The 15,579-nt window shown below is 36.0% G+C and overlaps 1 protein-coding gene across 4 annotated transcripts in view; it reads right to left on the bottom strand.

Annotated features, from left to right (window-relative positions):
• The window catches only part of ITFG1 (integrin alpha FG-GAP repeat containing 1), an 88,136-nt gene that overhangs the window by 17,456 nt on the left and 55,101 nt on the right, over positions 1 to 15,579 (bottom strand). For all 4 annotated transcript variants that reach the window (XR_005107683.1, XM_037409184.1, XM_037409182.1 and 1 more), the window contains 4 exons: positions 10,823 to 10,973; positions 10,237 to 10,345; positions 6,334 to 6,377; positions 3,937 to 4,015 (listed from right to left, as the gene is read on the bottom strand). Coding sequence is in view for 3 of the 4 variants with exons in the window: in XM_037409184.1 (XP_037265081.1) it covers positions 3,937 to 4,015; positions 6,334 to 6,377; positions 10,237 to 10,345; positions 10,823 to 10,973 (383 nt within the window). In the remaining variant the exon portion in view is untranslated. The remainder of the gene's footprint in view (positions 1 to 3,936; positions 4,016 to 6,333; positions 6,378 to 10,236; positions 10,346 to 10,822; positions 10,974 to 15,579) is intronic.

A 15,579-nucleotide genomic window follows, 5' to 3' on the forward strand; every position in this document is an offset into this window, starting at 1 on the left:
GAAATTCATCATGATTTGAGTCTGTTAGGTTTTTATTATTGTAAATATGGTAGCAGTGAAGATGAATGGTACTATACCCGTATTAAATCATATTTGATAGCCGTTTCCTAGAGCAAACTGTAAACCACTGCATTTCTAAAAGCACTGCTCCCTCCCCCACAAACAACCAAACTCACTAAACCCTAAAGACAATGTTTAAGAAGAATGTATTTGGTTTTGTTCTTGGAAGACAGAACCAGAAAAAAAAATTAAGAAATTATACATTACATAGGTCCAAATTTTAAGCTAGCTTTATTCCCCACAGATGTAAGGAATTTGTAAGCTATGTGCATTCTTCCTTTACACAGCTCTCTGTAGTTGGAACAAGACCTTTATTTTGCCACTGGGTTATTTTTTAAGCTTCCTTAAGTAGTAAGTGCCAAATGGTCAAACATTAACAAAACAAACCCATCTAAACTTGTGTTTCCTCAAAGCGGGGTTTTGAATCAGTTTATACTGCTGTGAATTAATCTTTAAATAGATATTCTGCACTTGAGATCCCACGAACCCATTATTTTGTCATCTTCTGATTAAAATCATGTCAATTTATAAAAATCAAATTTATTTTAAAAAGCAGCATGTCATACATCATTCAGATATGCCAAGTTTCAGTCCTCTACAGTTACTATTTATTATATCCAGAATTTAAAATATTTAAGAATCTAATAATATAGATTCTATTAGCTATTAGGCATGATTTTTTTAAGCGTATTGTATGAGTTCCCTTAAAACGTCAGATTTCTAAGTCTGAGATTGTGTTAATTACAAACAAGCAGCAAGAGTTAAAAACTGACAACATGAACGTTGAATCTAAGTGAGTATAATTAGATCTAAGCAAAGGTTATGCTGTTTTTTTGATTTACAGCATCTTATAGCACTTTATCCTAAAGTAGAAAAAAAGGGTCAGTTTGATGGTTTTCCTGTTGTTTTTTTTAGACAAACTGTCTGTTTTGTTACTTCTCCAATCATAAGATTGTGTATAGCTATCTATGCATAATTCACAATTCACATGGCCAAAGGAACTATGATGCTGTGTTTTCATCTAGTTTATATTTAGGCAGGCCTGCATTAAGTCCTAGTAAGCCTGAAGGAATAAATACATTACACTACTTAAACCCCACCGATTTCTTCATTTAGATGCACGTTCACCCAATGAATACACTCAACTAACTTCTAGAGGCAAGCTAGAAAAAGATTCTGTAATACAGAAATCATAGCAGTTTCCAGTAGCTGACAGCAGCTCTCAGGAAGAAGCTCGATCAGAAGGTCCATATTCCAAGACAGCCCCAAAGAGTACGGGGGGCAGTGACCAACTGCAGGTACTTCAGTTAACAGCACAAGGAGCGATTAGTTAACTTCAATCTCTTTTACGCAAATTTGTGAAAGTAAAAGATTTTACTCTTTACCAAGATATGAAGTAAATTCCAAATGGTTTATACCTCTGTTGTTTTGAAAACCAGGTACTCCTCTATCTTTTAAAAAAGGAACAGGTACAACAAAATTGCTTGAAGTATTGAAGTGTATGGTTTACTGGTATCCTATCAGAAACTCAATTCTAAAGCCAATATGCAACATGGAAGCAAAAAGAGGACAAACCCGAGATACCTGGTCATTGAGAAGAACAGAACAGAAAAGGCACTCTAATGGGGGTTCAAGTAATATGGATAACACCGCAGGGATACCTACAAACCTGTCCTGGGACAAAATGCTTTCAAAAGCGCAACAGAAACAGTGAAACTAAGGATGTCTATATTTGTACAAATATGAAGCCTGCACGTCTTTGCAGGCAGCCCTACCTCCTGTATGGAACCTGCAACACCATTTAGCCTTATCTTCTATTTCCCCATAAACCCTCTACAGTACACTAAGCTTTTTTTCTGCTATGCTCCTTCGTTACGGCTTGGGCGAGAGTATTTCAGGCTATGGCTAATTGCAACTGCATGCGTTATGACCATATGGGCAGCCCAAGGACAAAACCAGAGCAAATACCTGTCAATCTCCAACTAAAGTCTTTTCCTCATGGGGAATTTTGTCTTCTACCAAACTGCCGTTTTTTACAGAACGGGTAGAGTTTTAATTGAGGCATGTATGCTCCAGTTAAAATTGGCTTAAGTAAACTAGTGGATTCAAAAGTTATTAGGGACCACAAATAACCAAAAAGACAGCATACTGAAGTAAGTTTCCCATTCACAGGAACCCAGGCTTTTGAGAAATAAGGAGGAAGATCCTGCATAGGCCTTTATCAGTATTTTCTGATATGGTTAACAAGATAGGCTGTAGCGTGACTTGGTACTGACAAAGTTTGCAAGCCTTCATCTTGGTAAATGACAATAATGAGATATGCCAGTTGTCACCCTAACAGAAGTGGCTGCCTAAGGGCATGGGTCAGATAGTAACAGAGTGTAGTGTAACTAAAAATCTCTAAACTCATCATGGGGTTTTAAGTGTTCCTAACTAAATATGTAAGCTCTTTTTAAGTTTAGCTTATGAAGAACACCTTCAGAGCAATGATGCTGAATTCACAACTGCAGGACAATTAGTTTGTTAAAATGAATTTGTGCAACAGTTAGAAAAAATATTCTACATTTTCATGTTAGCATTAATTATTGGTTTGATTAAAATGTACGTGAATACTTTTGAGCTTCCAAACCCATATTTAAGCATGTATAAATACAGAAGTGGCAGAGAACATCAGGATATGTTTTTGCAGCTATCTGGCTTGTATTTCAGGGTATCTTCTTTGTATTTTTTTTTCCAGAGTGGAATTAACAGTCCTGAGCACAGTCCTTAAGGTAAGAGCATTATCATTGATTTAGGATCTTAACATGTCAGCATTTTCTCCCCTAAATTATTGCTATTATTTAAATCGGTGTTACGCAGAATACCATTTCCCCAGTGAATTATAGGGAATTTTTTTTTAAAAAATCTGAGTTTAATTTGAAATAAGACTTGAGTGACAGATGCAGATGACTGGCACCATTGGGAAGAAGCCAGAATGGTGCAACTTACAGACATACATACTCCTATCATGTTTTGGCTTGCAAGATTTGCATTTTTTTGCCTAAGCAAAAGGTGAGTCCATTATGGTTATAAGTAACAGGCATAAGTTAGACTAACAGAACACTTAGTACAGTCACCTATAAACCCCAGGATATTCTAACATTAGGCACTGCTTGGACCATGGCCTAATGGATTATTCCTTTTTTGACTCCTTTGTTTTTGGACTCATGTGAACTGTAGCATTTGCAACATCTCACGTGATTAAACTTCTAGTTAAGCTACAAGCTGCACGAAGCACTGCTTCTTTCCATTTATTTTGACCCTGTTACCTAATGATTCTTTGACATCTTGTAGTTCTTTTATTATGTGAAAGGATGCAGCCATTCTCTATCTTCCTCATGTTACTGATGATTTTATAGATGCCTGTTAGCCTGCCACAGCCAACAACTCCAGAAAAATATATTCTTTGTTTACTGAATGTTACGTTGATACTTTTCCATGTAGCTACAAGATTCTACTTGGGTATTTCAAGGCCACTGTTGTTTCTTAATGTATAATTGCTAAGGAACTGGTAGAAAAAGTAAATCATTAGAAGTTTATGCTATTTTACAAACCGATGATACTATAGCCAATGATTTTTCAGATTGGGCAAGACACAGCTAACTGGTCAAACCCGATTTGCACGGAACAGAAGAAAAAATAATGCAGTTGCAATGTTTGTAATAAATACGCAATCTGTAAAGAAAAAAAGGGATTAGGGTTTTTTTGCCTTGTAACTGAAGACACTACTCAAAACTGACCCATTTCACTCGGAAACTTCTTTCCAGCTCTTAGGTTACTGAGAAGTATATACAGACAGACCATGCCATATGTACTCTCATTATGAGGTTATCTTACCTGACCCATTTTTCAGGTATCCATTTGCATCTACAGTAGTGTACATGATGTAAGGACCAGGCTGATTAACACCAAAAGGCTACAAGGTGGGGGGAAAGAAGGCAAAATTTTAGGAACAGACAAAGCTATAGTAATAAAACAGTAAAGCAACAAAAAAATGTTCCTAGATTAATGATTTCCTTTTGATATGGATAATTTCAAAATCTTGCAACTGTTTTGATCATAGCATTATGTGGAAATTAAATTTTCAAAATAAGGCTAATCACTTTGCTAAGCAACATTTACTTTTTCATGAAGAAAGCAATACTATTTAGTCTTCTGGCAAAAGGTTTACTGTTTCCTTGGAAGTTACAAGTAAAAGAAAAAAAACGACCCTAAAAATTCAAAGAAATAACTGCATGTTCTGAGAAAGCAGAACTCATCTGATATTGTCTGAGAGAATGCACTATCTTGATGGTCTTTCTGAATTAAAAAACACTACACAAATTCAAAATTTTGTTATCATTACTTAGCAGTGTTTTATTTAATTCATGAAAGTGACTGAACAGTTAGTTGTTGAGTACCAATATCTATTTTAAGCGACTTATCTTGAGGGAGAAAACGTATTTAAACATCAAAGTACAGTTATGGAGAAAAATTAAATTAAATTAGAAAATAAATTGAAATATCAAAGGAAATTGTGGATTACTGAGAGATGAACCATAACAACTGCACCTAAGTAAGAAAGGAAGGGAACAGTTATCTGCTGTCGTGGGTAAGGGACAACTGGAAGAAGAGATTTTAAAGACAGTTTCCCTTTTTTTTTTTTTTTTAATGTTGAATTCAAGCTGATATTAGGGCATCAAATCCAGTAAAAATCTTTCAAATGAGTTACAGAAAGAACACTGAAAGAAGAGATGATGACATGTTTCACACCATGCCTCAAAAAATAGTAAGTTCTAAACCACAGCGATAAGTGAAAATGATGAGAGACAGGATCAAAGCCTGAGAAATAATAATTGATTACAATGAAGAGTAGGGAGACCACAAGGGTGATGTTAATGCAGAACTATGAAAGATGAGCAAGTAAGGTGAAAATCTGTTGGTTTCTTCTTTTCTTTTTGTGCCAGGTAACTGGCCCAATCTTACTTTCTAACAGAGAACTTCTATTACAGTGTAAGCAATAGTGTTTCAATGATCTTGATACTGAAATGCTCACCAACACTGTTGTGAAGACTTGTTTTTTAAACCTTCCCTTCAGTTTTGCAATTAAGCTAATAAAACTATCAAATCCCTTTATTATTTTATTTCAGAAATTAAACTCTATGTCTTAAAATAGGCTTGAAGAAAAACCATTTCATTTGAAGCATTTTTTGTATTTTCAAGTCAAAATGAAATCTAATGTTTTTGCAGAATTAAAATGCTAACGCTAGCACGGATTCCTCTAAGTTCCTCTTTTAGGCCAACTTCCACTGTGAACACTGCTAAAGAATTTGTTAATTGAAAGTTTGGTGGGTGAGTTGCAGTGTATCTGGAGATGATTAAAATAATTTAAATAGAAAACAGCACATGTACTGTAGCTATTTGTAGAATCGTCAGAACCAAGTATATTTCCTTCATTGTTGAGAGGCTGAGAGAGTTGGGGTTGTTCAGCCTGGAGAAGAAAAGGCTCCGAGGAGACCTTACAGCAGCCTGCCAGTACCTAACGGGGGCTTATAAGAAAGATGGGGACAGACTTTAGTAGGGCCTGTAGTGATAGGACAAGGGGAAATGGTTTTAAACTATAAGAGGGTAGATTTACATTAGATATGAGGAAGAAATTCTTTACTGTGAGGGTGGTGAGGCACTGGAAGAGGTTGCCCAGAGAAGCTGTGGATGCCCCATCCCTGGCAGTGTCCAAGGCCAGGCTGGATGGGGCTTTGAGCAACCTGGTCTAGTGGAAGGTGTCCCTGCCCATGGCAGGGGGGCTGGAACCAAATGGTCTTTAAGGTCCCTTCCAACCCAAACCATTCTATGATTGTACCCACTTACTGTATTTTAGTCCAGAAGTGGCTACATGGCTGAGTATGTCCCATAATTACTTTTGACTAGCCTTTCTGACTGCACAGAACAAGTCTTGGCACACTACACAGTTTGGGCATCCAGCTGTAGTTTGTAAGTTTTTTCTCCTATCTGGTATATTCCAGACCCCATGATGCTCGGTAACGAAGCCCACTGCAGAATTAGTCAATTGCTTTAATCTCCGAGCGGGCAGCTGGCAAAAGGTATGGGTCTCAAATATGCAAAACTTGCCCAGTCACGATTTGGATTACACATTCTTCCAGTCAATAACTGTCTTAATATGTGGAAAGTTTTTGGTATAATTAAACTTCAGCTTATTTGAAGCTAAATAGTAACACAAAGTTACATTATACTTACCGTTACTTTCCGAGGACAGTCATTAGAACAGAGGCCGCTGAGAACTGCAAAAACAAAAAGTGAGTTTGTAGCGTTTATGTGAACAAGCCATCTTACAAGCACTACCTCTGAAATCTCTTCAAGTATAGCAACAGTGTCAGGTATCCATTAAAATACATAAAGAAAATAAATGTCTTCTATATGGCATGTTAATGTATAAAAAAAATCCCTAATGTGTTTGAAGCATACTTCTTCACAGAAATTTATCAGCTAGTCACTGTTTTTTCATACCTCACAGCTGATCAGCTTCAAAAGGAGAGATTTGCCAGTTAAAAATATACCGAATTAAAACATTTTGTTAATTGTGGAGTGTACATTTTAGTCATTATTCTTCGTTTCTAACCACTTAAAAATATTGGCAGAGATTCAGCTTTACTGTTTTAACAGGTAAAAAGGTGAAGACTTTTCCTTCTATATATCGGATAGTCTTACAGCTTCATTTAAAACAATTTACAAAAGCTGTAACTAAAAAAAATCTCATTACCTATTCTGTGAATTAAAAAGTATTATAAATGGATGTGTATAATGCTACTTAATATCTAAAGCCTTATGTTCAATTACTTATATAAAACTTTTTAGTTTCAAATAATCAGTTAAATTACAGAAATAGCCGTTAAACCCTTATTTATAATCAACTAAATGACAATGAAAGCTGTCTGTTCTGTAACCTAGATCACCCCATCACATTATTAGAACATCAGTACTAAAATGCCTTCAAAACAAACACCATCATACACATACACACACTAATCCAAGGTGTCATTCTGATGCAAAATTTGGACTTCAAACGACAACGGTTAGGTTGAGCAGCAGCCCAGTAAATGGCTATGAGCAGGGAAGAGAATACAGACCAGGCAGTATCCAGGCTGAGTAAAACTGTAACTTCTCCATGAATTATGGCATCCCAAAGCAAGTGTGGCAAATAGCGAAAATTAAGATTTGCACCAGATTTGAGGACAGGTCACCCTAACCACCAGGAGTTTTTTTTAAAGCATTTTCTGCTTACTTCAAGGTTCCATAGAATTTAGGGTACAAAGTGTTTGGGGACAGCAAAATACTAAAAGGTGCCCATAAGATGTTCATAATGTAATAGGCTGATCAGAAATCATTTCCTACTGGAGTCAGAAACAGTACTGTTCTAGTTAAAGAATGTTTCAAAAGTTGTGTATGTGAATATTAACAACTGTCATGACTCCCAAGTTACCATTCTTTGCTTGCAATTTCAAAATGTTGAAATTTCCAAATACAGAAAAATCTAGTATTTTTATACAAACCAAAAAATGCATCTGGACAGGTAAGATGAAGGTGTGGCAAAGCAGAATTTGAAGACTGTATGTATTTGCAAATAGATCTACAAATAGACTTTTTAAGCTCGAAGTTTATTTTGTGTGTGTATGCAAGTACAACCAACGCTTCCCATTTTAATGCGAAATAGTACACTGCTGTTTGCTGTTCAGTTTCACTACTGGAACAAATAATCTCACTAAGTATGTCTGACATACATCAGCTATAATAAGCAAAACTGTTTTCATTGTCCATATGCTAAATAAGTGAACACAACGCATTTATTGATTATGATTAACTCGTATAAAGCATGCTTTGTTAGAAATACTCTCCCCTGTATCTCAATAAAAATATTTTTAGACCACTCGTTAATTCCCATTTCCTGAGGTTTCTGTGCAAAAATACTCACACCCTAAAAGGGTGCTAAAAAAGATTTGCTCCAATTTTTGAGATAGATTTACACAGAGTGAATCAAAAAGCATGTTGCAAATTACTCCTTTCTCCATAAAAATATCACACAATTACAACTCTAATATGGCTTTGTGAAATGGAAGATTTTTCAGGAGGATTTTCTGCCTGCTTGTATGAATTGCACTACCTATATACAGTATTATTTAAAAGAAGGCTTCCATCAAAATGACAAATCGTTATAGGGCATTATTATGAGAATAAAGCTCAAGCTAAGGAGAAGGTAATATATGCATCAGCCCCCAGTGGTAGCTGCAGTTCTGTTTATCTTATGGTGTGCGGAATGTGTGCTTTAGAAGCATTAGATGCATTTAAATAACATGAAGGCAAATACAATTTTTGAAGGTGAACCTCTAGTTGTTCCTGTTTAGCTTTGTCCTCATAAGCTCACGTACAGCCTCAATTTTTCCCTCTTTCTCAAAAAAATCAAGGAAGACCGACAAGCAATGAGCTCAAGGTCCAACACCTTTGCAGTTGAAGACGATGGTAGGGTGTGCAATTTCAAAACCTAATTACTCTCAATTACAAAATGTCATAACCTAACTCTACCCTTTTAAACCAAGCCTCTAAATAATTCACACACCCTTGCCATGTTCACTGCCGTTTTGTGCTTTTACAGCAAGATGTTTTGTGCTGTGTGGTGCTTTTAGGCTGAAAACACCAGACAGACTCACACACGGAAACAAACTGCCTCTCAGAACTGATCATGCAGCATAAGCAAAATACACACCATGCCAATCGTCACTGAAATGAAGCTAGCCCATTTTGCACTAGGTTCTGCACCATTTCCAGATGATACAGAAAAGAGCTCCAGTAAAGTAGGCTTGATATGACAGAGGTACAGCAAAAAAGGCAGAAGTCCTGGCTGAAAAGAAAATACTGCAAGCACCTCAAGGCACAGATGAAAATAAGTGCAATTGGCTATTGTTTCTTGCCTGGGTTTCAGCAAATAGGCAAAATAAAAATGCAGTCGTAGACAAACAAAGCATGTTCCTTCAAGTCAATATTGCTTTAATTTCTTGTGGTTCCTTTCCATCTCACTATGGCATACATATTTACATGTGCAAGCATAATTACATTTTTCCTCAGATTAATGACTTACAAGCTAATCTTCCTCCAAATTTTAAATAGAATCACACAGTTTAAAAAAAATACTTAAGTTGAATGATAGATATGTGTAGATCTCATGTAATTTTTATACTAACAGCATTATGTTATATGAGGAGATAAGTGAAGGTACTGTACAAAAGATTCACAGAAGGGGCCTCATAAGTTTGTTCAGCTCTTCCAACCCTTTCCTTCAAAAAAAATTAAATATACAACAGAATTTCTTCCATCTAGTGCTCAGGTCCTCTAATGTTGGTAACTCTGCAGTTTCTCCGGGAATTTACGTTAGTACTTCATGACCCATCATTTAGGAAATTATTCTTACTATTTACTGTTGGTAGCCTGTTACTTTATGTCGTATCCTGCATGGACACACAGAACACGCTTCCCCCATTGTCACGCATCATTATGAAGACATGCATCTTTCTTACACTTCTCTTTCAGGCTGAATAACTTGTTTCCATGTGCTTTTTCCCTGCAGATTGTATTATTAGATACTTGGTTAATTCTTGTGTTTCCTTCAGAAGCCAGAGAAATTAGTTTTTAAAGACCTAGTATTCTGTAGAATTTTGCTGGGATGCAGAAGGAAAGGTCCAGAATGAAAAGAAAGATTTAGCCTGCCTCTAGTTAATGAGTGAAATAAGATATGCATTCTTGTAAAAAAAAATAATTACACACTCAAGAGATGATGAACACTTATTTAGAAGTTATTTGGGTTAACATTGATATTAAAAAGAGGTGATGTGCTGAAAATAGTGGGCAAAATTACTTTGATTTTTACTAAGTACACTAAAATAAAAACTAGAAAAACCCCTTTGAAATGAAACAAAACCAACTTCTCCAAGCTCAGATTTTGTAACAAGAGATTTCTGCAGTCCCTAATATTTTCCATGCTGTGATTTGTCCTTTCTATACACAGAGCGTTGCCATCATGTTTTCATATACAGAGGCTCAAATATTCACATTTTTCTCCATTTTCACTTGATTATACAGTGATTAACTTACCAATAACTTTAACAAAATAGGCATCTGCTTCAAAGTTATTTTTTAATGTATGGATAGCAAAGTCCTTGTTGGAGTAGCCTTTGCTTAGCACAATGATATCCAAGATTCCCTAGAGGGGAAAAATAAAGTTTATGTTAGAATGCTGATTTAGTCTAGATAAGATCTAAATTTAGGAAACAAATTCCCTTAGAGATACAAAGAAAAAAAAATTACAGCGTGTGCAGCAAAGTTTACACCTTCGCTACTAATTTTAATAGCTTTCAAATCTTATTAATCTGTGGCAATTTAGGACAATCTGCGCCATCCACAGCTAAACAGGACAACACATGTAGTCTGTGGCTTTTTTCTTGCCACTGAAGAGAGCAGCTCAACTGCAGCATATGGAGAACCAGCAAACTTCTACACAGGGGTGGGCTGCTGCTCTCTGCTCACCTTCCAGGGAGCATCTAAAGAGTAAATTTCCCAGGCTGAAGGCACTGCCTGCCATGTGCTATAAAGCCAACATTTCTACAAAGCATTCTGCCAACGGCACACACACAGACAGCAACACAGAGAGATGTTTGCTGCAGTGAATAGTTCGACTTACATCTTCATATATGTCAAAGAAGGTTGCTACCACTGCATCCTTGATTTGATTAAGGTCCGAGAGCTCCCAAAAAACTTTAAACATGCGACGTACACTCTTGCAGCTTACATTATTGCATGGGACATTTTCTAGTAAAAATGCTTGTTGATTGCTGTAAAACATATATATATATATACATAAACCAATTTATTTGCTATAAACAGTCTAAATAATAGACATTACAAAAATACTGTAGTTAATTTAAGTCTGCTGAAGTTAAATATAATAAAAACAAAGCTAGCAGCCACTGGATACTTTAAAATCCATAAGCATTTCTGTGTACTTTACAGACAAATTACAACCATTGTCATGCCTGACTTAAACCAATGAATACACTGAATAAATGGGTCCAAATTAGCAGGAATAATTTCATTAACTATCCTCTCAAAAGACTGAACATATTCTTAAGTGTATTCTGAAACAAGTATATGTGCACTTATCTGCCATTTTCCTTACTCCCTCCACAGTCCTTCATCTTAAACACTACTTAAAAAGTGTCAGTGCTTTCTCATTACTTTATCTCTTCCCTCCCCAGGTCCATTAAGAAGTTTTCTGACACGTTGCATGATGTTTTACAAAAATTTAAGATTAAACCAAATCTCTATTGGTATGTTTTCCGTTGTTTCAAAGCAAAATATAAAACACAAACCCCAACCTACTAGCACAGTAAAAATAGGACAAACCAAACTGGACATTTGCTGACATATAACAAATAGAGGCAGAAAGATAGGCAGAAACAAACAAGAGTACCCGGTCTAGTATAGCAAAATCTCCCTTCTAAGGGATTTATCTAATACATGCCCACTGGTCAGTGTGAGACACAGGGTTTATACATGCACACTGATGACTACTAGCATTATATGCCATCTCTGATACTGCAACGTTGCCACTCCCATCAGAACTGTGAAAACCTTCAGACTTTACCAACCAGGAGTCTGAATCTTTGGCAGGTCTGTATCCTGGGAGCCTACTAGAATCCATCATTGCCTTGGCAATGGGAACAGATGAAGTTTCTTCCTCTCTTTCTGGGGGCAGAGCCAGGAGACTGAGCAGACAACGTTCTGTAAAGCTAGCTAAGTGTGTCAGAGCCCAGGGCAATAACCAGAATCACTTCTTCATTATGACCTTGAACACACTGCTGTTTTGGAGGGTGACAGTAATGTGTTTTTCTGTATCTTAACAGCATCCAGTGCCTCCAGGATGCAGTCACACACATGCACACGCATAACCATCTCTCCTTAGGAAAGTGTTTATTTCTCTTTGTTTCTTTGGCATATTTGCAATAATTTGCTACTTCTAAGAATCATATCCCACAACAACATCCATATATCTGCTCTATCCACTTCAGAAATAGTTAGAGAAGGGCAAAACATTTACCCTGAGAAAAAAAAAATTCTGACAGCAAAGTATATCAGTTTCCTTGCCTGTTGCCAAGCTAGTATTTCAGAACCTGCAATAGGAAAAATGTAGGATTTTGTTCTCTGTAAGATGTGTCAAAAGTAAAATGAGATATTTAAACATTTCCCTCTAAACCTTATAATCACATTTATTGAGCATCTGTGAAAAATACACAAATTAGGCCTTCATTTTTTCTGCCATATGCCTGCATTTGATTGAAGTTTCATACGAACAATCCACTTTTTACTATTTCACTGTTAGAAGTATGAGTATATTGAATTAATGTCTGGCCAAAATGAAATGAGGCGATCCGCAACATTTAAGACACAGTATTACCTGTATTGAAGAACTCATAACTTGAAATGGTTACTATATTACACATTATAAAATTGTTAATGTATCACAATTTAATGTATTACATACGTATCATATTAGATTAACCAACTGTAAGGTAAGGTGACAACCTGAGCTACACGAATTCTTTCAATTTCTCTTTTTCATCATCTTGACATACATTTTTTTTAATTTGGAGAAAGTTTTACAAAGATGCTTTGTTTCAGTTCACATTTTTTTTAAATTCCAAAAAAGTATTACATGATAATTATTTAAAAGACAAAAGATTGTCAAGCTTGCACTACGCCCTATGTACAGAGAGTTGTTCAAGTCTAAACTATAAGCCTTGTGAATGGACAGACAGAAGAAGTTTATTTACCACTGGAAACTTTTTGAATTCCTTTCCTTGGTAGCATGCATTTAATGACTTTCAAAACATTACAAACTGGACAAAAAATAACGTAACACCAACTGCATTGTGAGAAAAAAGGAAGATACTAATCAAAGTGCCACTTTTCTTCACTCTTCTCTATTAAGAAGGGAAACACAAGACAAACAACAGGAAGAAAAAACCCAATCCCAAACCCTAAACAGATGCTGAAGACTGAGAACTGCACCACAGGGCAGGTATCTTGTAGAGGAAAAAAAAATAATATCATAAATGTAGTGTCCCTTGTGGCAGAGCAGCAGAGGTCTGGAGAATCCTTAATCACAATATAGCTGAAAATCTACTAACGTTTACCTTAACAGGCTGGGGGAATTTCATTTCAAAGTACTACTGATTTATATCCATAGAGTTCCTTTTGAAATACAAATACAAGCTTGCCTAGTAAAATAACAGCTCAAAGGTGTTACATATAAATGTTAAGCTACAGTAAATATTAACTATACCTACAAGTACATACACATAAGTTTAGATTCACTGCTGTGAGTTATAGGAAGTTGAAATCTGATTTTATTTTGATTTTTTGAAGTCAGTGTTACTGCTTACCATAGAAAAGTTAAGAAATTGCACAGTAACAAACAAAAATAATGACATTCTAAAGCTAATAAAAACTACTGCTATTGGTGAGAAAGATGGGATAAAATAAGGTTTAAATGTGAACTGCAATACTCAATTTCTTTTAAGTTTTGGCTTTTTTTTTTTTTAAGTGGAATTTACAGAAATGCATCACTTCACTGGAAGCATACAGAGGTTCTACAAGCCAGCTATTATTAGTTTTATAATTAAAGCTGAGCCCTCTTTCCTGTCAATTTCCAAGGCACTTCCTTGGCATTTGTTTTATGAACGTCTTAAATTACTTTGACTTCTATACCAGCATTAAATTCCTCTTACTTAATCTAAAAGCATCTTTGAAAAGCACGATGAGAAGAGTTAACAACTTATTAGACACGTAGCTTATAAACAAATGCTTTAACTTGAGAATATCACCAAGATGTCTTCTACACCATCTTGTTTTTTCCTTTTTAAAAAATGGATAGTATTTATAGCAAGAAAATAAGTTACAAACTCACATTTAACTTAGTTTGATTCTTAACTTTCCTCATATTTCGGACCAGAATTTTGAATGACATATCCTGCCACTAGTATTTGAAGAGCATTAGCCAACTAAAATACGCTCTTGAAATGTTAGTAGTTTGTGCTGAAAAAAATAATTTCCGATACATTTATGTTTAAGTAGTTCCTCCTTTGACTGAAATGGGGTGAACATGACTTTCCGTTTCCTCATACATTTTCAGCCCATTATCTCTTGATAACATACTAGGTAAGGCTTTTATCATTAATATGTGGAAATTACCTACGATACCTAGGAACAGTTTAAAAAACCTCTAAAAAGCAAATGAATGTGCTCACACAACAACTTCTGAAGACAGAAAAAACCTGAAAGTGCCTATCTGGTGGTGGGGGACAGTCTTCAGGTTTACACCAGAAATGCAGAAAGAACCAATAACAACAACAAAAAAAATCTAAACAGCAGGGTACATGCAGCCTTCTTCTCATCCATGTATATAAACACCCTTAGTGCTTTAAACCTGCATCTATTTTCAAGTTGAGCTACGCTCCAAGTTCCACTGAGGGCTGCATGTTATAACTAGTTGTCTTTCTGCACAAACTTCATTCTTTCACGTGCACAGTCAAGTGATTCCCACTTGACTCAATTCAAGATTAAAAATACACACTGAAATAAAACATTACTAATTTTACATTTTGATTACACATTAATGGAAATCAGAACATAAAGAAAATATATATACGTAAAATGTTTTAGCAATTGGTAGCCACATTATGTCCGTCTTGATCCTTCTCAGTCCCAGCCCACTCCCAGGGCTGCGCTGATATGGGACCTCTCATGAGCTACATCTCAGCGTGGGAGGATGACAGCTTAGCCTGTGGGCCATTCTTTTGAAAGGCTGCACCAGCAAGGGTGTTGCAGTGCCTTACTGTTTGCAGAGGGAAGTTCTAGAAACCAGCTGTTCACTGCCTCCTCAGCTGTTCGGTTCTCTCTTGGACGAACTCCTGACCTCTGGATTTGGCCTATGAGCTGCCAGTTGAGTTCTTATGTTATTTAGGGCTTTAATACAGCACCATCGCCAACATCAAAGGATCGACCTCTGTGTTTTATTTCTGCTGCATGCTGCAATTACCAAGAGCAAGTTTATGACCTTCCTGTTATTATGAACCAAATTTTGAAGTTTAACACCACCAGAAAAAAAATCTCCCTGTAACAAATAAAATCATCAGCATCCTTAAAACGACAAAACAGTGTCCCTGTAAGCCTACAGGAAAACACATAAAGACAGACACTGCTACAATGGTAAAACCTTAACAATCAATGCTGAAGTGCTACACAGATGTGTAACCGCCAATATCAAACAACACAGCTTAAATACTGAGAAGAGTCAAAGCAAAAAAATTCTGAACTAAGACTAGCATATCAACCTTAGCATGCTATTTGCAGCACTTTTAATAGTTAGGTATATACACC

Source organism: Falco rusticolus, chromosome 15 (assembly GCF_015220075.1).
Source record: "Falco rusticolus isolate bFalRus1 chromosome 15, bFalRus1.pri, whole genome shotgun sequence".
Classification (NCBI taxonomy): domain Eukaryota; kingdom Metazoa; phylum Chordata; class Aves; order Falconiformes; family Falconidae; genus Falco; species Falco rusticolus.